General features: G+C 39.0%; 2 protein-coding genes across 6 annotated transcripts in view; one reads left to right on the plus strand and one right to left on the minus strand.

The window, feature by feature from the left end:
- Nucleotides 1-1,673: 1,673 nt before the first annotated feature.
- On the plus strand, nt 1,674-12,155 carry LOC139312876 (transforming protein RhoA-like). Of its 5 annotated transcripts, none has more exons than XM_070938046.1 (5): nt 1,674-1,738; nt 8,209-8,366; nt 8,974-9,094; nt 10,460-10,590; nt 10,810-12,155. In XM_070938046.1, exons 2-5 carry the CDS (start codon nt 8,211-8,213, stop codon nt 10,981-10,983), a joined length of 582 nt encoding a protein of 193 aa, XP_070794147.1. In that variant the 5' UTR covers nt 1,674-1,738; nt 8,209-8,210; the 3' UTR covers nt 10,984-12,155. The 5 variants fall into 5 exon arrangements, with proteins under 5 accessions (XP_070794147.1, XP_070794143.1, XP_070794144.1 ...); XM_070938042.1 differs by lacking the exon at nt 1,674-1,738 and adding an exon at nt 1,778-1,899 and having other exon boundaries at nt 8,206-8,366; XM_070938043.1 differs by lacking the exon at nt 1,674-1,738 and adding an exon at nt 1,778-1,899.
- A 1,452-nt stretch (nt 12,156-13,607) lies between these two features.
- Nucleotides 13,608-22,037, minus strand: part of LOC139310283 (uncharacterized) — a 30,503-nt gene continuing 22,073 nt past the window's right edge. Inside the window, exons 16-20 of the mRNA XM_070934444.1 lie at nt 21,340-21,467; nt 20,022-20,211; nt 19,265-19,403; nt 18,769-18,865; nt 13,608-13,915 (exon numbers count right to left, since the gene is read on the minus strand). Coding sequence (XP_070790545.1) covers nt 13,608-13,915; nt 18,769-18,865; nt 19,265-19,403; nt 20,022-20,211; nt 21,340-21,467 — 862 coding nt within the window. The remainder of the gene's footprint in view (nt 13,916-18,768; nt 18,866-19,264; nt 19,404-20,021; nt 20,212-21,339; nt 21,468-22,037) is intronic.

Here is a 22,037-nt window from a genome sequence, read left to right on the forward strand (position 1 = left end):
AAACGTACAGAATTGGCCACTTTGATCAAATGACAGATTTCAAAGGTGGTAGTTATTGTCATTCAAAGATGTGAAAGGAATTGCACTTCAGTTCTATAAACATCCTGTGCAAAGAATATTATCATCCTGATAGTTTTTAAAAACCCTGATAGTACTTTCCTAAAATCCACATGTAGTTGATTGAATTGGGTCTTAATGTTTAAAGTAAGGTTCAAAATAGTAGTTATTCCAATCTTTGTGCAGGAGACAAAACATTTTTTTAAAATTGCTATGAGGAAAAAAAGTTCAAATGCATGTGTTGCCATAAAAATGTGCAATGAGTTTCACTATAAATTTTGTAAACCAATGTAGGGGAAAACAGCCTAGCTTTTTTCTGGTATTCCATTGCAAACCTTGGATGTTAGCTAGGATCGATGGACATTAAGAGTGTACCAACATCCAAATATGGATTAAAATGTTAGATTAAATTTAAATCGCTTCTATACACAAGATGTAATTCTGCATAATTGTAGGCTCCTTCTGGCTATCATGTTCATTTCTTTTGCCCATATATTTCTATGTAATATTGGACTACTGGCTGCCAGAAATTCCTAGCTTTAACTTGTAGCATCTCTGCAAGTCTTAGACCTATATGAAGTTTAATTCTTCCATCTTTAGTTTGAGTTGTACACATAATTGGGCTTGAATAACTTCCCTGCAGTTCTCACTTAGTTGTTTGCAAACCACAACTCTTCCCTATAAATGTTTTAGAATTGCAATCTCAAAGCATACCCTAAGAATTGCAATTCAGTTTGGACTTCTGGCATGTTAAGGTTGCGAACGCTGGCTTTGTCACTGCAACCTGTAAGTATAGAGTATGCCTGTCTACCGGCTGGAGACAAAAAAGGCTCAGAATCAGATATGTATGCTTCACCTCATCCTTCTACCACCACAAATCAAATCACAATACTCTGGTTCTTCTAATTCAACTTTGATCAATGGTGTGGCTACTTATGAAATCATTTTGGATGTTCGTCGAAAGTGAACCTTCCCCCTGCTCCATTGCGCCTTCATTTTAAGATAGTCTTTGAATCCAGGGTGGTAGAGGAGGATCGCAGTTCCTGAAAGGCCTTCATACAATTCTAATTGCCAGAGATGTAAGGCAGAAACTTCGCAGCTTTTCGCGGAGGAAGGAAGGAAATGCGTCCATTGCCCTCTGGGGGCGCGAGTGAGAAACTTCCAAAATGGCTGCTAGAGAAAAATCACTGTCTTGGAGAGCCATAACGGCGGGAAGCAAGCTCCATGCGTTGGTTGCTGCGAGCCTGTTCGCAAGGGTTAAAGGGGCGGGGCTTGTCGGGGAAACCCTATTGGTGTGTGCTGATCCTATTATCACTGGATGGGCGTGGCCCCCAACTTAAACCCGCCCTTACCGGGAAATGACTACAGTATTTTCTTCATGTGTCCTTATTGGCCGCAAGCACACGGCCAATGACAACAAAGTCTAGGAAAGGAATGGCCCGCCTTCCGTGTGTAGTTGGATACATTTTTACCTAATCCAGGCACGATTGGTCTATCTCCATTGCCTATCAGATTGTTCTGGAGGTTGGCTGCCGATTGGTCGTCGGGTTCCATCATTCCGGAATCGGACAGCGCCCGATGACACGATCAAACAGAAGTTGGAGAGCATGGTGCTTTCCCATTGCTTGCTCTCTATTGTCAATCTGAAAGTGGGGCGGACTCGGCCTTCTTTTATATGACGGTAGAGTTTCATGAAGTTTGCAAAGGTTATGCAATAGGGTGGAGGTTCTTGTCAATCACGAAGTGGGTGGGGTTTGTAAGGGGCAGCTGTGGAGAGTCCGGGCGGCGGCGGCGGCGGTCAGGGGAGCCGGGCGGAGCCGGCAGTCGGGTGAAACCAAACCGGTAAGGCAATTTGTGAGAAATTGGATTAAAAAAAAAAAAGTCTGGGATACTTTGTTTTCCCGAGGGTGCGAACATTTTAGAAGTTTTTTTTTGGGGGGGGGCTTCAAAGTTAAAGGGCTGAAGCTTTTTTTTAAAAAAAAAAAACTGTTGGGGTAAAGTTGGATGCAGGGTGGGAAGGAATCGGAGAGGTGCCTGGGACGCATGCGCGAAGTGAGAAGACAGTTGGCGGTGGGGCGGCTCGTGCCTCCCTCCCAACCGGTGCGCCGGGGGGGGGGGGAAAGTGAAGGGATTTTGACTGGGTGGGGGGAGGGTCTCATTTACGAAGTCGGGGGTGAAGACATAAGGGGTCCCTCGCGCTCGCACAGCTTAGTTTTGTAGCTTTGGGGCGGGGGTAGCTTGTGAAAAGGAAAAAAAAAGTCCAACCAACAACACCCGCTGGTTTCCGGCTCGATTCGGAAATCTCCATTTTACACGATAAAATTGGTTAAAGGCGATCTGGAAATTCCCTTCGAGGGGAGGTGGGAAGCCAGCCGCCTGTTTTTGTTGTGTGTTTTTTTTTTCCCTGCGTTTCTTTCCTCGGCTATTTTCACAATGAAGTTGAAGTGACTTCGGATGACGGACCCAACCACTTGTTTGTACGTAATATTTGTGCAGTCTCTGGCGCTTGCTTCTCGGCGGTCGCAGATTTACATGGTGGTGTAGGACTGTCGTGAAAATGATAAAAGAGCAGAACCTTTTAATTGCTCCATGTTAATTTATAAATTAACATGGAGAGAGAGAGAAGTTTGTACCTCACAGTTTTACTTATTAATATGAGAAGCTTGGAAGCTTTGCAAAACGCATTTCCGCTTTCTTGTTAAAAATAAATTCTCCTAAAAGCAGTATTTTCTTTCCTTGTCCTAAGAACACTGAAAGGTAAAATGTGTATATTTTTAATCCCTGTTTGGACAATAATAATAAACAAAACTGTAAACAAAAAACTTTTAACACAGTAACAGTATCTTTGTTTTGGCTAGTTGAAAATCAGAGAAGAACCGAGATCACAAATTTTATGGTAAATTTAAAAAATGTAATTCATCTTAATCTGTTGGCTAAGCTTTTTCATCTGTAAATATGAAGGGTAGTTTATGAGAACACACACATTATTACAGTAATTGTACAGTAATTACAGTTGTACAGTAAGTTTCAGCCGTGTACTGTACAAGGACTGTCCGATTTGGGAGTCAAATTTTATTTTAAGTTGAATTTTGTGAAATAAGTTCTGTAGAAATTTGGAAATGTGCTGCATATACTGCAGTACATTATTTCGCTAATCAGTTTTCTTTGAGCTACATGTAAGTTGAAAGTTTTTAAGAATTAAGATTTGGTTTTGTATATTTGTGTCTTGATTCTTGAATATATATTTATATTTGCTGATGCCTGCATTATGTATTATTATGAGGATTATTATGCTGTTGGTAGATTGGTAGATTTTTGTATTTGCTCTTAATAGTGTTTCTTGTGTATGGATCTTGTCTTTTATGGCAACCCTATAACAATTCCCACTTAAGCAATATCTGTGTTATTGGTAGAGAAAATTCAGTGTGCAAGGTTCTGTTTTCCCAAACTTCTGCTTTTCCCACTGAAAAAAAATGGTGACACATCCACATAGGAGAAGTGCAAAATGTTCCAGCTTCTCTTTATTCCCCCTTATCTAACTTTGTTTTCTTTAAGTCAGAGGTGAGCAAAAGTCAGTCGGGATCTGGTAACTTTCTGGAAGATTTGTGGCACAGGAGATCAGCAAAGAATTGATTGAATTATTTAAACATTCCAGGAAAAACTGCCTGTTCTAAATTGCATTAGGAGTAGTTTAATTTTGAAATAAAAATACATTAACACATTTAAAAACTTGGGTGCACACTTATTTTGATACTGAAAATTGATTCCTCAGCTCAGCATGTGCTTGGAGGAATCTACAGTTGTATTGAATTTCTTGAGGAATTGTTTTTATTTACTCAGTTTGTTTCAAACGTTCTGAGATCCAGCAATTTCGGTTTCAATTTATTACAGCCATTATTCAGCAAAAGCAATGAACTAAATAGATCCTATCTAATTAAATGAGAGGAGGAATTGTGTGATACTTTTCTCATAGTGTTTATGATCAAGTGTTTATGGTCAATTACTTATCCACTATTCTGGCTAGAACCAGTGATAAATTGGAATTCAACAGCAATCTTGGGCTGCAAATTGTTAAATTCTGCTTATTCTTCTCTTAATGTTCTTTACTAAACTTTCACTACGGTATTCTTTATTCGTGTAATACAGGGACAATAACTGGATTGCACAATGGATATAACACATCTCAACCTTATCTCCTAATTGTTCTTCAAATATGGGAATATTTATATCCAATATATTGATTTATTATTTCTAGAGATAATGCATTAAAAAAACAATTTTTAAAATATTTTTTTTACATCAGAAACCATGGTTTATCAAGTATGAATAGTATTAATCTTGATACATTGTGTATGAGAATAGAAACAAAATGCTGTCAAATCCGCAATACTGAGTTGCTACAGTTCTTTATTGTGAGCTTTTCTGCAGGTGGATTGTTACTGTGAGTTAGCTCTCTTGAATGGTGTGTTGAATATTTAAGCTTTCTTAGATCACTGGGATGATGCTCATTTTTATTGTAGGTTCCAAAGGTGCTTTTCAAAAGGCAACTGGACTTTCTTGATTTTTTCTTTCTCTTGAAACTGTTTCACTTCTCATCCAAGAACTTCTTCAGTTCTGGATGAGAAGCAAAACATTTTCAAGGAAAAAAACCAAGAAAATCCAGTTGCCTTTTTAAAAACAACTTTGGGACAATCATGACCTGGATGATTGAGAATCTCCATAGACATTAGGGTAAATGGGCACTATCTTGGCTCTTTTTAAAAAAATTCTAAGTAATAAAGGAGATTCCATTATAGTGAAAGAGTAAAGGGACAGCTGATTTGAGTGTGTAAATTCTGAGGAAGCCAACCTAAATCCCGTATAGTAGAATTTGGGGGCTGGTTTTGGTGACTAAAAATAGGAAATATTTTTAGCGCTCTCACCCTGTGCTTCTTAATTAAATCATAATAAAATTGTTTGCCAACTTGCTGAGTCACTTGAGGATGTTGACTTTAATCATATACTAGATGAGAACAGCATAGCTTAATTTTAGAATTTCTTAATTGGAACTGTGTTTGATGATTGCAGTCTAGCACCAAGGAGAGGTTAACATTGATTGCTCTTATGGAGAATTCTCTAGCAGTATGAACTCTTCAGGATTCATGTGGAATTGAATTTGATCAGTTAGTGCTGGCCTTAAAATCTTTTAACAAGCATTTAGTGTACCTGTTGGTCTTATCATCTGAGTATCTGAGAATGAGAATTTTTTCTGCAAAAAAAAAGCTCATTCAGTTCTTTTTCATAAGCATTGCTAATATGACATTTACTAATGTGTATTACATTATTAATTTCCATTTTAATGCAAATTAAAATTTAAATATACTTTTAAAAATAAATAAAATATAGTAAAAGCTTATTTCAGTCTTATTGTAAATCAAGGTTTGGCCCTCTGGTTATTATGGAGTTGCAGTTGATATCAGTCGTCTACCAGCATGGCCAATAGTTATACAGGTAGTCCTTGACTTACTACTGCAATTGGGACAAGACTTTCCATTACTAAGCAAGGCTGGTGTTAAATAAGTCATGCTCGATTTTACAACTTTTTTTTTTGCCATGATTAAGTGAGTCACTGTAAATCATATGGTGAATCCAGCTTTCCCCATAACTTTGCTGTCAGAAGGCAGCTGGGAAGGTTGCAAATGGTGATCACATGAGCACAGGATGCTGCAACTGTTGTAAATACACGTTGGTTGCCAAGCACTAACATTTTGATCACTTGACTATAAGGATGCTGTAATAGTATTAAGTGCAAGGAGCAATCCTAAGTCACTTTTTTATTGCTGTTTTAACTGCAAACAGTCACTAAATGATATCACCTGTATCTGATTGGATTTGTACAACATCTGATGTTGCATAGTTGTGCTTGACATATGCTGATCACAGATACGCAAAACCACATTTCCCCAGGCATCATTGAACTCCAGGTTTCCAAGGATAAACTGTTTTTTTATATTAAGGTAGCAATAGTTAAATTAAAGTGGAAGCAGATGCACACAATTAGAGCCTATATAATTGCTAACCTGCTTCATCCATCTTACTAAACCATGGTTTGCTTAATAATGCTTTTAAATAAGTCACTGTTGGCTGGGTTTGCATAATATATGCCATAATATTTTATACATAAATCATTTTATGGTTAAAGTCCTGCCAGCGTCTAAGAACACAAACATCATCATGACATTGATTGCCAATAAGCTTGCAGGGCCAATTCTGATAGCTGGTTATTATATTTGTTGGTTTTGTATGGCAGTCTAATCATCAAGCCTTCTTGGGATCTACCCTGTTTCCCCCAAAATAAGACATCCCCTGATAATAAACCCAATCGGGCTTTTGAGCGCATGGCAATAAGGCCAAGCACTTATTTCAGGGTTCAAAAAAATATAAGGTAGGGTCTTATTTTCAGGAAAACACGGTAGTAGTCAGAGCCTGGATAAAACTAAATCTGCCTGGCTAGTCCAGTCATTTAGAGGAAGCCTGTTGAAGGTATCTGCCCATAGAAGAAATGTATGGGAGTGGTTCAGGCAGCAGGTCTTCTCTTTAATAAGCATCACCCTTTAGAACTTTCCTCCTGAAAGTATATTCAGCTCCTGCTCTTTTATAGCCTTCCAAAGTAACAAAGTAAGTAAAGCTATTTCATTTCAATGTACTTTTGGCTCCAATGAGTGATTGGCAGTGGTACCTATTAGAAGTATATACTTGAAATTTTATTTCCATGTTGTAAATTGGGTTATATATTACATGTTGCCCAGAATCCTTAAAGATAGGGATGGATTCTAAAAAATGATTTCAAAATTTATAAAGATAGATAGCTTCAAAGCATGCATTTCTGATTCCATGTGATTTCACAGTCATCAAAAATAAAATGGCTAAAATTGGGGTTTTGACCATTTTTAAAAATACAAGTATCCTTGCTACCTGATAGTGTTTGGGACAGGACCTCCATTGCTAACCAATGTGGTCGTAAAGCATAATATCACATGACTGCACCAATTTAACCAAGGCAGTTCCAGCAGTCCTATTGTTAGGTGAATCCTGCGCAGTTGTAGCATCCTACATATATTTGCCATTTTCAAACTACCAGCTTCCCTATTGACTTGGCTTGTTGTCTGTGGGACATTACAATGTCATAATAGGGATCCTGTTAGCGAACATCTGAATCATGAATGGGTGACTACGGGGACACTGCAGTGGCTGCAAGTACTAAGGACAGTCTTAAATTTCCCTATTTCAGTGCCATTGTAACTTTGAATGGTCACTGAACAAATGGTCATTAAATGAGGAGGAGAAGCAGAATGAAATAAGCTGCATAACTGTTACTCATACCCTTATGACTCCCACTTGGACTACTGCCATGCACTTCACATTAGGCTGCTCTTGAGCATTCAGAATGCAGAATGTGGCAGTATAAGTAGTAAAATGGTGCTGGTTATTCGGCATGTGTAACACCACTATTCTGTAAGCTGCATTGGTTGTCAGAATGCTTCCTAATGCAATTCAAGGTGCTGTTGTCATCTTTAAAGACCTTCGTAAGTTTGGATCAGGTTAAAGAACTCCCCAGTTCTTTCGGGCCAGAGAGGATGGGCGTGCTTTGGATCCCATCAGCTAGGGAGTGCTGGTTAGTGGAACCCACAAGATGTACTGTACCTTTTCTGCCACAGTTCCCACCCAATGGTGGGAAGGGACATTTCCCTTCTTCAGATCAGGGTGGCCCCAATTCTCCTGGCCTTTCACAAGCCTTTAAAAGGTTGTAAAATCAAGCACTGGGGAAAAAAAGGTCATAAAATCAAGAACAACTCACTTAACAACCACCTTGCTTATCAACAGAAATTCTGTTCTCAATTGTGGTTGCATGTCAAGGACTATCTGGATACTTGTGGAACCACTGTTGGTTGGAAACCGCCCAGAGTTCGATATAAGATGGAACTATATAAATGTTTTCAATAAATATGAGGATCCAAAAAGTTTGAAATGAAGGTTGTACTTGAGTCCCTGTAACATGATAGGTTTTTTTTTTTTAAGGTAAGGCCATCTGAAAATAAAGTCAAGTGGGACTTATTATTAAAAAAAAGTAGCCATACAATCAGTTGCTGAAAATTTTTCTTCTTTTAGTAGAGATGGCTGCCATACGCAAGAAACTTGTCATTGTGGGAGATGGAGCTTGTGGAAAGACCTGCCTCCTTATTGTCTTCAGCAAGGACCAATTCCCTGAAGTCTATGTCCCCACTGTGTTTGAGAACTATGTGGCTGACATTGAAGTCGATGGAAAACAGGTAATTTGCTGATTTTCAAGAATCATCTAATCCTATAGGAGTATAAAATTCAAAACGCAGTTGATGGAAAGGTGTGATCGTAAGATACATTTGTATTCTGCATATATGCAGAAACAAAAATAAATTATTTTTGTGGTGATGTGTGTTTTGGAATGCATGAAATGTGTGGGGAAAGGTGGCATAAATTATGAGTGCCTTTTACCTATTGCTTTGGACACTGGACCAGGCAGTATGCACATCTGAGATTTTACCGTATTTCAATTCTTTCACACTAATTTTAATTCCTGTTCTTAAGCAGATACAACAAACTGGAGAAGGTAATCACACTGCATAGACCAATCAGATCTATGCAGTGTGATTACCTTCTCCAGTTTGTTGTATCTGCTTAAGAATAGGAATTAAAATTAGTGTGAAAGAATTGAAATACGGTAAAAATAAAATACAGATCTGCATTTTTCCCGATTGAATTCAACTAATACTCTGTGCTTTGATTCTGAGTCGTTTCACTGCACTATTCTAAGGATGCAATGGTTTGAGCAACTAGTTTATTTCAGAATGTCCTCTTAAGTCCATGTCTCTAAAGTTTGCTAACTTTGTACTTGTACAGGTAGAACTTGCCTTGTGGGATACAGCTGGACAAGAAGATTATGACCGCCTGAGACCCCTGTCTTATCCAGATACAGATGTTATCCTCATGTGCTTCTCCATTGACAGCCCTGACAGTTTAGGTGAGTCTTTAATCTCTCATTTTGTGCAGAACAAGAATATTTAAATTCGGAGGTGGGGCAGAGAATCCTATTCTCCTTCTGAGTAGTGTGTTGAGATCTACGCTCAAAATTTGGAGTCACAGAAAATGGTAGGTCAAACCAAGAAACCCTCCTTCCCTTTTTATTTAATTAAAAATTGAGTACAGTTAATTTGATGGCCCTGTGTGTATATAATACTTTCTTTGTTGGTTACACTAAATATTGCTTTACTTATGAAATATTTATATTTCAGAGGAAACTTGTGGAAAGCCTCTGGAGACTGCATTTAGGTTTTTAATTGATTGCTTGTCCTAGGGCCTCAGATTGTCTATTCCTGGTACAGGGAAGAAAGTGGAGTTCCAGATTTACTCTTTACCCTTTTTCCTTTATCTGTGTAGAAATACTAGTATATATATGGTGTCTATTCTTGAACAAAATTGTCAGTGTAGTAGAATATGATTGTGCCACTTACTGTATTTCTCCATAGCAATACTGTTACTGTAATTTCTTTTCTGAGGATTTCAGTAATGTTCCAGGAAGGGGAAATGTCTTTACATTTCTTTGAAGCAGTAGTGAAATTGCAAATGCTTCTCAGAAATTAGCTCTGGGAAAACTTTGGAATAAAAATGCTTTTCCGTGTGTTGTTAGTATAACCCAAGTGTCAGCAACCTGTGGCTCTGGAGCCGCACGTGGCTCTTTGGGCTCTCTGCTGTGGCTCCCTGTCGGGTGATTCCACCACTGGCTGGGCCCCCCCCTTGCCCTCCCCTCCCAGTCACTCCTCGCCTGGCCTGAGAAAGTAAGGGCGACGGCGGGTGATGGAGAAGTGGCTGGGGCAGAGACAGAGAGGTACAGAGAGAGGGGGAGAGAGAGAGAAAGAGACAGAGAGAGGTGGCGAGAGAGGGAGAGAGGGGGGAGGGAGGGAGAGATGTCAAAAGGGTTTTGTGGTTCCCACTGTTTTTAACAACTGGTTCTCTGCCCTAATGACTGGCTGGATAGGCGTGGCTAGGGGGGGTGTCGTGTGACTGGTGGAAGTGAGTGATGTTGAGTTCGCCACACCCACCCAGTTTTTGTGGCTCCCGGTGTTTTGTGTGGGAAACGGGTCCAAATGGCTCTTTGAGTGTTTAAGGTTGCAGACCCCTGGTATAACCCAAATGTCTTTATATATTAATAGGACTAAGATACTTGGATCTTATTAAAGTTGCAATATTACTGCAAGGTTACAGATAGTTGTAAATGGTTCACAGATTTTCTGTCACAATTGTAACACTGCCTTATAACCAAATTACTCAGTGAATTAGAGTCTCTCATGAAAAGGTGTTAGTTCATTTATGTTCTCTTACTATACAGAGAACATCCCTGAGAAGTGGACTCCAGAGGTCAAGCACTTCTGTCCCAATGTGCCTATCATTCTGGTAGGAAACAAGAAGGATTTGCGTAATGATGAACATACACGTCGGGAGTTAGCCAAGATGAAGCAGGTGAAGTCAATAGTTTAACAACTCTTTCTGGACCTACTGCTATCTTTAAAATGGGATTGCTTTGGAATCTGTTAAGGGAAAAAAGATCCTTATTTAAAATGAAAGTTACTTGTAGAAGCCCATAATTCTTATTGCTGGATTTTTGCTGAGTGCTACTTACTTCTTATTTCCTTCCTCAGTATCAAGTGCAAGAGACCTCACTGTCTTTTTCTCATTTAGGAACCAGTGAAGCCAGAGGAGGGCAGGGATATGGCCAACAGGATTAGTGCTTTTGGCTACCTGGAATGTTCTGCCAAAACAAAGGATGGAGTCCGGGAAGTGTTTGAGATGGCAACCCGAGCTGCCCTACAAGCCAAACGTGGGCGCAAGAAGACCTCATGCCAATTGCTCTAAAGCCTCCCCAGCCTGCCTTCCCTGCCTGCCAGCCAGGTCATTGAGCTGTTAGCTTCCAGGCTTTCCTCCCTTCTGAATACTGTGCTGAAGGCAGGACTGGCATGTCTCTTCAGAGGGGAATCCTGCTAGAGCTGGGCAGGGGTTCTTCTGGAGCATGGCAACTAACTATGGAGATGGGTTTCTCAATCTGTCCCAGGCTGTTTCCATCACTCTGCAGGGGTGGCATTTTCCCCTTCCATTACAAAAGCCTGACCCTTCCACAAAAGGTCAGAAGGTGTTGGCCTTCGATGGGTCAGTGGGAGAGCTCCTTGTCCTTCTATGCCTGCTTGCTCATAGCAGTCTTGCCTCTTTTGTTAGTAGCCCACGGCACTACATTGTTCTTGGCAATTCTTTTAGAGAAGACTTCCTGCAAAGTGTGAAAGCTGCTTGCTTTAGTAATCTGAACATCCAGTCCCAGAGTTTCCCCTAGCGCAAAAGGGACTGTTGATTTGTGAAACAAGTCAGTCACTTTGGGAGGTAGGGAATGCCTCCAGCACAGCAGTCAACAGTTCACTAAGCACCTCCTACTTTGGCAGATACATTGATTCCTTCGTTGCCTTTTCTGCTGTTCAGGGTGTAGCAGACTTACTTTGGACCATGTCCTTTTCCTCAAGGAAAAGACCAATCAAAAAGCCATCTAATTTAAGATTTTAATTTGAGGGGTGCCTTATTAAAACGGCACAGGCTCTTCTAGCTTTTACTTCTACCCTGTACTCTGAATATATTTTTTTTGGAATAAAATATTTAATTTCCTGACAGGAGAGCAGGGAGCTTTTTCTTTCAATCTACTCAGGAGATTGGGTCTTACAGCTTGGCCCTTTCTTAGCAACGTATCTTCATTTGTAAGCAGAGGTGCTATGGGCCAGCTTTCTGGACCTCCTGTGGCTGAAATAGTCACTGCCACAGTTCCCAAGTGCAAAGGACCTTAACTCTGTTGCTTCTGTCTCTTTGCTCTCATTCACTCCTGCTGCTGCCTCCTCCTTTCCCCTCCCCAACCCCACTCACTGCGTTGCCACCGGGATGTATGATTTTTGTGTTTAATTTGTATTCACATGTTTAAAAAGTGGTTGTTACTTTTCAAAATGTACTTGAAAGACAAATCTGTAATAAATTTGTAGCAATGTTTAGTATAAGTGAGGTTCCGCTTCTTGCCTCTTTACACATTTGCTGTTGAAAGGGAGCCCTTTGCTCTGTAGCCAAGAAAGATGAAAGTTGCTAGGACAGGGTCACGGGATAGTTCTCACTAGAGGGTACATTTCAAGAAAATCAAGTGAATGGCATGGAGTAATTTATGTCCACTCTGAAGACAGTCAAAGAGCATTTCTTATCCCCGCTATTAGAAATAGGGTAAATACTTAAAAATGATGTATTGGAACATATGAAAATCCAGTGAAAAGCACAATTTGTCTTGGATTCTAGCTACAAACAATCCTGAAAACCACCTTTTCCTGAGTCCATATAGTTTCAGTAATATCCATAAAAGCACCTGTCCTCTAAATGGATAGGAGTGAAGAGTGGCAGTCTAAACAAAAGCATTTTTTCATGATCAGATTTTAAATGGTTCAATTCTCAATACTGTCTGATTTGGAACATCTTATTTGCTAGAAACCACTAGTTTGTTACAAAGGAAGTAATGATGGAAATTGTTTTATAGCATTGTATGTCAAGCAACTGGGATGTTCTGGTTTTGAGCCATTTCTCAATCTACATATACCTTCCCCAACTACTCCCCTTGTTAAAGAGAAATCGGTTCACGGGATCACAGATACAGTCATGGCCATAAATGTTGGCACCCCTGAAATTTTTCCAGAAAATGAAGTATTTCTCACAGAAAAGTATTGCCAGTAACACGTTTTGCTATACACATGTTTATTCCCTTTGTGTGTATTGGAACAAAACTAAAAAAGGGAGGAAAAAAAGCAAATTGGAAATAATGTCACACAAAACTCCAAAAATGGGCTGGACAAAATCATTGGCACCCTTTACTTAATATTTGGTTGCACACCCTTTGGAATAAATAACTGAAATCAGTCGCTTCCGATAACCATCAATAAGCTGCTTACACCTCTCACCCGGAATTTTGGACCACTCTTCCTTTGCAAACTGCTCCAGGTCTCTCTCATTGGAAGGGCGCCTCTTCCCAACAGCAATTTTAAGATCTCTCCACAGGTGTTCAATGGGATTGAGATCTGGACTCATTGCTGGCCACTTCAGAACTCTCCAGTGCTTTGTTGCCATCCATTTCTGGGTGCTTTTTGACGTATGTTTGGGGTCATTGTCCTGCTGGAAGACCCAAGATCTCTGACGCAAGCCCAGCTTTCTGACACTAGGCTCTACAGTGCGACCCAAAATCAGTTCGTAATCCTCAGATTTCATGATGCCTTGCACACATTCAAAGCATCCAGTGCCAGAGGCAGCAAAACGACCCCAAAACATCAGTGAACCTCCACCATATTTCACTGTAGGTACTGTGTTCTTTGTAGGCCTCATTCCATTTGCGGTAAACAGTAGAATGATGTGCTTTATCAAAAAGCTCTATCTTGGTCTCATCTGTCCACAAGACGTTTGCCCAGAAGGATTTTGGCTTACTCAAGTACATGTTGGCAAACTGTAGTCTTTGCTTTTTTATGTCTCTGTGTCAGCAGTGGGGTCCTCCTGGGTCTCCTGCCATAGCGTTTCATTTCATTTAAATGTCGACGGATAGTTTGCGCTGACACGGATGCTCCCTGAGCCTGCAGGACAGCTTGAATTGCTTTGGAACTTGTTTGGGGCTGCTTATCCACCATCCGGACTGTCCTGCGTTGGCACCTTTCATTAATTTTTCTCTTCCGTCCACACCCAGGGAGATTAGCTACAGTGTCATAGGTTGCAAATTTCTTGATAATGTTGCACACTGTGGACAAAGGGAAATCTAGATCTCTTGAGATGGACTTGTAACCTTGAGATTGGTGATATTTTTCCACAATTTTGGTTCTCAAGTCCTCAGACAGTTCTCTTTCTGTTGTCCATGCTTAGTGTGGCACACACAATGCAAAGACTGAACTTCTCTCCTTTTTATCTGCTTTTAGGTGTGAGTTTTATATTGCCCACACCTGTTACTTGCCCCAGGTGAGTTGAAAGGAGCATCACATGCTTGAAACAATCTTTATTTATCCACAATTTTGAAAGGGTGCCAATGATTTTGTCCAGCTCATTTTTGGAGTTTTGTGTGACATTATGTCCAATTTGCTTTTTTTCCTCCCTTTTTTGGTTTTGTTCCAATACATACAAAAAGGGAATAAACGTGTATAGCAAAACATGTGTTACTGCAATACTTTTCTGTGAGAAATACTTCATTTTCTGGAAAAATTTCAGGGGTGCCAACATTTACGGCCATGACTGTGTATGTGCTATTTGACTTGCTTGTTCATGAGTGCTGCATCTCTTACTGCTGTTGTTCAGTCCAACAGAGCAATATTATGATGCTTATGTTGGTAGTTCCCCAGCATCTTACCTCCATTGTTGCTATTTGACATTGAAGCAATCTACACTATGGATATCATTTTTTCAAGTAAATATCAAGTAACTTAGCAAAAATTCTCTTTTCATTGGTTGTGCATTGGCAAGAAGATTTAACAGTTCTGAGAAATTCGGCTTTGTTAAAATTTGGAAATCATTCTCGGTTTCTCCCACATGAAGCATACTTGTTTTGTAACTGGAAAGCCTTCAACTGACATAACAGCCAGATAAGACAGTCAAAGCTTATGGTAGCTGTATAAAGTGTATAAAGATAAAGTGTGACCCATTTGTAGGACAGCAAGTTGGTGGATTGCTCATCTAGATGCTTATTTATGAAAGAACTTCGTTATGAAACAATACAATGGAGATGACTTGGATTTAGAAAACCCATGCATCTTGTGTTACAGAAAAAAGAACTGAAGCTACAATAGTTGTAGTTTATCTTAAAAAAGGGCGATCAAGTGTAAAGTCTTTTATATGTTGCATAGCAGCGTTCACCATATTTACTTGGGATTGGGTTATAAAACTTTCTCTAAAGGCTACTTGAGCATAGTATAGCATGCACATTCAATTTTTTACCCAGGCGCTACTCCTTTGCATGTAAGGAGAACAATGGAAAGATAAACAAAGGGATCAACTCCGAATGGTAGGCATTTCAAATCTAAAAAGCATAATTATATAATGGAAAAGTATTCAACAGGATAGCTTTTTTTAACTGGGAAATTTGTAAAAACACTCATGCATCATTTAGCAAGCATGGAGGTTTTCCAAAATGACCACTATAACAAAGCAGAAATATGCTATGCAATGACTAACAAAAATGAAAAGTGTGTAGATCTTAAACATAGTACTGGTTTTAAAAGTCAATTGAACTTTTGAATTGAATAGTACTTTTAAAAGTCAATTGAAAGGCAGAAGAATATTTCTTGCTGAAATATTGCCTCTAGTGTCAATTAGCAACTCTTTCAGAGCATATTGGTTTATTTTTTTTATATTCTCACATTTGAGCCACATTCTGATTTCCTTTCTATGGTAGAGTTGTAAAGATTACTTCAGCTAGATAAGATTGCCAGGTAATCGTACTAGATAATTTTTCTTCCCATCTTCAAAGTTTGGTTCCCTTACCACTTAACCATTTACTTACCAAAGTGTCTTGGTAGTCTTTGTAGACATTTAATTCCTTTGTCTAATTTTTTTCAATGGTCAATTTAAAATGCTTTACTTGTCAATTGTTCCAAATATATATAATATATATTGTATAAGTTATGATGTAATGGCACCTTTATAGCCTTCAGAAGTTCTTCAATTTACAGGTACAATTTATAGGGGGCCAGAGGCAGGGCTACATCATGGCTGAATCCAGAATCTATAGAACATTGAAATAGCTTTTATTTAATGTGTAAAGCACATTTATATTGAAAATCTGCAGAAGGCTCAAGCTGTTTATGACCTACAATAAATGAAGCTGACTACAGTTGTCATGATTGTTTACCTTATGTAGAGCAACATTAAATGCTGTTGAGTAATCTAGGCATTCGTTAACACTTAAAAAAAATACTAGCTTGAATGTAGATTAGAAATGATTTATTTATGAAGCGCTACATGCTTTACACCCTGTGTAGCAAACACTCAGTAATTTCTATTGCTATGCCTAGATCCCTTAGGATGGGTTTTCCCTGTAACAGCATGTTTGATACAACTTCATTTCATGGAAACCAGGAAGCCTTAAAGCAAGGGAGTTTTGGAATGTGTTCAAGATCAAAAGATCCTCACCTCTGTTATGTGTTCAGACTTTGTATCCTCATTAGTTTGCCTTTCTATAAAATGAGTATTTTGTACTTAATTGTTACAAATGTATTCTTGCAACCAATATTTTATAACCTCAGAACCCTAAAAGTTCCACATGTGCCCACTATCCCTAAAAGTTTAAATAAAACTGCTCTAGAAATTTACACAAAGCACAAAGATACCCAAATATACCTATTGTAGGCTTTTTATTACATAATACACAGCTGCAACTCCTAGAAATAAATACTTCAAAAATTACATCTTGCCACTATTCCAGTCTTTTTATAAGATGTTTAGGAATCATTCCTCCTTCCTATCACAATTGCTCCAGATGAAACGTATCCCTGGATATCATTCAAGGAATCAATGCTCCGGCCTAGAAAGAATTAAAATGTTAGCCTTTTCATCTTCAGAGCCATACCTTTCTAATCGAAAACATGTTATCATGCTTATGCTTGATAATATAATTCAGAACATATTGCAACCAATTTTACATCATTAGCTATAGTGAAATGTATTTGTTTTCACATGATTTGAGTTTAAGGGGGAAAAGTACCATTTTGCAAGAGACGAAAGGACTCTTTCTGGAGGACTTTCTTCCAGTCCTTAAGATGGCAGGAAAGTATGTTGGCATATTTTGTACAGCTCTTGGTCTTGATTCTATTTCAGTGAACACAGCCAGTATACAGTTCTTAACGCTTGGCACAAGAATGGAATTGGTGGTATCTTGTGACTTCACTTACCCCTCAACAAATATCATTAGTTACTGGGAAAACCACTCCCCTAAACTTGGGATGGGAATGGGAAGGAAGGGAGTTTTGAAGATGGCTGAAGTGGTGGGTTTAGGCCATTTGCAAAACAAAAAACCACTGGTTTTGTGCATGTCTTTCATGTGGGTATATTCATCTAAATAATCCCTTTCACATGGGTTTAGTGCTATTCTGAAATAGTATCAAATTTGGAATGCCTTGATTCTGGTGTAGCACTAAACCTGTGTTTACAAAAATATATCCCTTCCTCATGTAGAACAAATAGCCTCAGTTTTGGCTGAGAACAGATAGATTAGGAATCTGGTGCAAGTGCCATTTTGTGCTTGTCCAATATATAATTGAGGATCAAGAGGTAGAACTGATGGGGATACACACAAAATGGGTGAAGGTGCCGAAGAAGCCACAGAAACTGAATCGGATTCTCACCATTTTTTAAAATCAATTTTCAAAGTCTGGTCAGCTTCATACTCTGTCTAGTTTCACAGCTGGAGGATTTGTAATAGCCCTGCATGATGGAGGGGTCTGGGGAAGACCTTCATAAGGTGACCAAGACCATCACTTTCTCCATATCCCCATCTCATGTGCATACACTTCTGAGAACTAGCACTCTTTTCACCAAACATTTAAAAACTAGGACTCCCAATAAGCACTTCAGAAAATATCAAGGCATTATGTGGGCAGATGTCTCTACAGAATCTAGTTGCTACTGTGGTCCAAACCAAAATCCCCCCCCCCGAGAGGACAGATGTCATGCTTGCACCAACGTAAAATAGCCAATAAAAACTATACAGATCCTACCTCTTCTCAATGAGGTATCACAAAGTAGAACTTAGGTAAGAACAAAGTGGGAAATCCTAATTTTAAATGGAGTAGTTGAGGGTGAATTTAAACCACTTCCACCCTTGGGTTCAGGACAGGACAAAGCAATGCCATGAAGACACATCCTTAACCTTCAAAGTGTAGTTATGATATGTGGTTGAGACCAAGTGATTTTAATACTTATAACATTTATGGAGGCTAAAAGATTATATTATATCTTATTGTCTTTGCTCTTTGTTTGCACCCAAAACAGACGCTGGAAGAACTGAAAGGTAAATATTAACCCATACCTATGTGAGTTGATATGTGCATATTAAGGCTGCTTGGACACATTTGAGACTCATCTATAGGCATTATAAGTGGTGCTAAAATGTTACCATATCACATAAAACAAAATGTTTTAGTTTTTTTTTTAACTATAAGAACTGTGTGTCTAGGTACTGTCTAATATGCGCATTTTTATTTTCCACAAACCAGGCTTCTCACCTTTCTCTGACCATGGCACAGGCTAGTATCTGACATTACAGGGAAGTAATGAACAGAGTAGGCTTAAGACGACATTAACTTACATGACAAAATATGCACTTGTACACATTTATGAAAGAGCGAGCATTTGTTTCAGAATATAGTTTCTGATAGGCAATTCTTTAAAAAATAGAAAGTTTATAGACAAAAGCATTGGACACGTGGGAAACCATTCTCAACCAAACTGCCTCCAATCAGGCTATTGAAGCAGCATGCCAAAGAATTTGGTGACTACATCAGTTGTCCAACTCATCTAGGAGGTAAGAAGTTGGGCAAGGTTGTAGGTAAAGAACATAGCATTTTGCAATCCAGAGGGCACAGCAATCCAAAGTTATTTGTCCCTTACCTGCTCTTTGCTTTCTGGGAATACAGTGCCTGATGCAAAGGGCATCAGAAGATGGCTGGGTGGAATCACAGATTACTGCGCTACAGTGGATGTAGATCTGAACAACAGACAAAAAGCACCAAGCATCACAAAACAGTTTGAGAACATATTACTAAAGAACATGGCAAAATACAGAAAATATAGAAAATACTTCTTGTCCCCTTGGGAAGAATTGAATTCAACTGGTTTTAAAATAAAACTGAAATATTCCAGTTTTAACACAATATTACAGAAATATCCTTGTAAAAGTTCATAGCTTAGAAAAACTATATTATTGTCATACAATATCTTTGGTAGGGAAATAAAGACAATAATGCTATCAAGGCAGAATGTTGGAGGAGAACGTTATCAATGGAACAGTCAATTACCCTGATATACCATGAGTAGGACCAGCTTTTTACATCATGAAACGTCATGTCAAAAATTACCCAAATTGACCCATAAAGGCAACTCTTACCTGTCCTTTAACAGCTTGACTATTCACCACAAACGTAAACATTTTTACTTCAAACCTCTTCAGGTGTGTAGGGAATGGGACAGAATTGTTGGGGACATCATGGAATATGGTCTGATGTGAATCTGCTGTATTCTCACAACTAGCGAATAAGATTAAAAAAATAATTTGATATATATATATTCATGTGTATGTTTGTGTGTAATAGACAGACAGACAGACAGACACATTCAAAATATATAACTTATATATTGTTTCTCAAGAAAACTATAGCTATAAGATCCAACCTGTGCCAAATTGGCATTAAAGACCAGAAAGTCCACTTAACTAGATTATGTCATGGAATGCAATATTAGCGCAACTCCTATCAGTACAACTTCAGCCACAAAGAAAGCCTTTGCATCTGACTGATGAAGTAGAGAACTCATGCCGGATGATTTAGAATTAAGGCTCTAGAAGATACACCATCAAGCTCTACGGTATCTTGAGTTTTGAGCTTATGGCAAGAATTGCCAATGTGTTTTCAGTTTTTAAATGACTAAATTATTGAACATAGAATAGCAGCAATTTCTGCAGCTGGTACAAAGTGTTACATTTTGTTCTATTTTGGAAAGTTTCTACAGATGTTTCATTCCCTAGCATAACCAAGCCGCTTTCTAGGCAGGCCTTGTCAAACTACCTTCAGCAACAACTTCACTCACAATGTTCAAATTTTCATATAAGTGGCAAACGACCTCTAGCCCACATTTAAAATTGGTACCTGTCAACCACTATGTGCCACTGTGGAAAACTGTTCCTGTCAGATTTTGCAGTAGCCCAGCAGTTCTCCAGAAACAACTCCAGTTGTGGATCTTGGCTGTGAAGAAGTTCTACCTGAAAGTAGAGAGGCTCTCGCAGGTAACGGCTTACTGGATACTCAGTGCGTTGATAGAAATCTCTGTAGGACTGGTCTGCAGAAAAGTCAGATGGGCAAAAGAAAAAAATATTAGGACCCCAGTATCCAAAACTAATGTATTCAATTTAAGAATCAATCTTCATCACCAGTCTAAACTAGGATTATGTATTCTACTCTGATCTGTTTATTAGCCCAAGAATTGTATTAGCACAATGCAAGAGTACACTGATATTTTAAGCCTAGATTAGGCAACTGGAGTGGAGGCAAAGGCATCTCTAGAGTCAGAGCTATTGCTATCATTTGTGAGAAAACCAGGATCGGAATGATTTTATCATTGATTCAATTTCTATAAGTTGAATTCAGGAAAGAATGCTATCAAAATTGCTAAGAGTCTATTAATGTAATTAAACAGTAGGAACTGCAAAAATGTGTATTACCAGGCTGCTCGCTCTGTCCCCCGATTAAAGATTTTGTGATAGGACTGAAAAATGTTCTTCTACAACTCATGCTATGCCAGTTATGCCAATTAGATCAAAACTAATTGTTTATTGTTAACCCAAAATACAGCCAAGAGATGTTCTTGGCTGCTGCCACATGCTTAGATTGGGAGGAAGAACAGACAAAAGAAACAATAAAACTGAACCCTGTTTTGCTGGATGACCTGATATGCTCCCTTCAACTGACAAATGTGACATGCTAAGTTAATTCAAGTTTAAACAGCCCAAGTTTCAGGACTCAAGTTCATAATTTCCTAACAATATAAAAATTCCCAGTGAAGTCAAGAGAGCGGTGGAAGTTCATGAGTGCTCACTTAGTTGAGACTCATCAAAAATGAATCCCACATAAAGCTAGAAATCCTGTAGGATCCAGTTTATTATAAATAAAGCTTACAATACTTAAAAATAGCTTTGGCGAGATATTCCATTCTTTTTAAAGTTGGATTTTTTAAAAGGTAAAATACAAATGTTGTTTAAAAGTACAAATAACTGTTGCCTTCTTAAGTTGCATTCTTCCTCTCCATCCAGCAGGAAAATGTCCAACACAATCCCTGCCTTCAAATTAGTGCAAAATCCAAATTAGAAACTATTTCTCATGCTGGTGGCCGATGACAAAATACAGTACCATAATTGAATTGATTACGGTCTTAGATATGTTGTAGGTGACCCCTCTGCTTTGAAATTACCTCTGGCCAGTTTAAGGGCAAGTTCCAGTTGCCCAGTCCCAGGCAGTATGGTTGGCGATGGTGCTCGTGCAGGGCTATACTGGAACAGCAGCGTATTTCCAATGAAGTACTGGCAAGCACATTTCAACCTTGAAAAGATAGAATTTGCCAGCAAAAGAGCCTTCGTTTATTCACCCAAGCTCACCAAGAGCTCTAAAATTTTAGCTTCTCTCTTTTCACATTTTTGAGAAGAAGTTGATGCAACATAGGAAATTCAGAGAAGCTTTGGTTGGTTATATTGGAGACCCATGTCTGCAGTCTCTCCAGATGGGCTCCAAATCACCCCATACTATTGTACCCTGTTTTTATCTCTTGATATTTTAGAATAAGGTAAAGGTTCCCCTCGCACATGTGTGCTAGTTATTCCCAACTCTAGGGGGCGATGCTCATCTCTGTTTCAAAGCCGAAGAGCCAGTGCTGTCCGAAGACATCTCCATGGTCATGTGGCCAGCATGACTAAATGCCAAAGACGCACGGAACACTGTTACCTTCCCACCAAAGATGGTCCCTATTTTTTCTACTTGCATTTTTTATGTGCTTTCGAACTGCTAGGTTGGCCGAAGCTGGGACAAGTAACGGGAGCTCACCCCGTTACACGGCACTAGGGATTCAAACCGCTGAACTACCGATCTTTCAATCGACAAGCTCAGCATCTTAGC

Source organism: Pituophis catenifer, unplaced genomic scaffold (genome assembly GCF_029215685.1).
Source record: "Pituophis catenifer annectens isolate HBS135680 unplaced genomic scaffold, rPitCat1.0.hap2 SCAF_2, whole genome shotgun sequence".
Classification (NCBI taxonomy): domain Eukaryota; kingdom Metazoa; phylum Chordata; class Lepidosauria; order Squamata; family Colubridae; genus Pituophis; species Pituophis catenifer.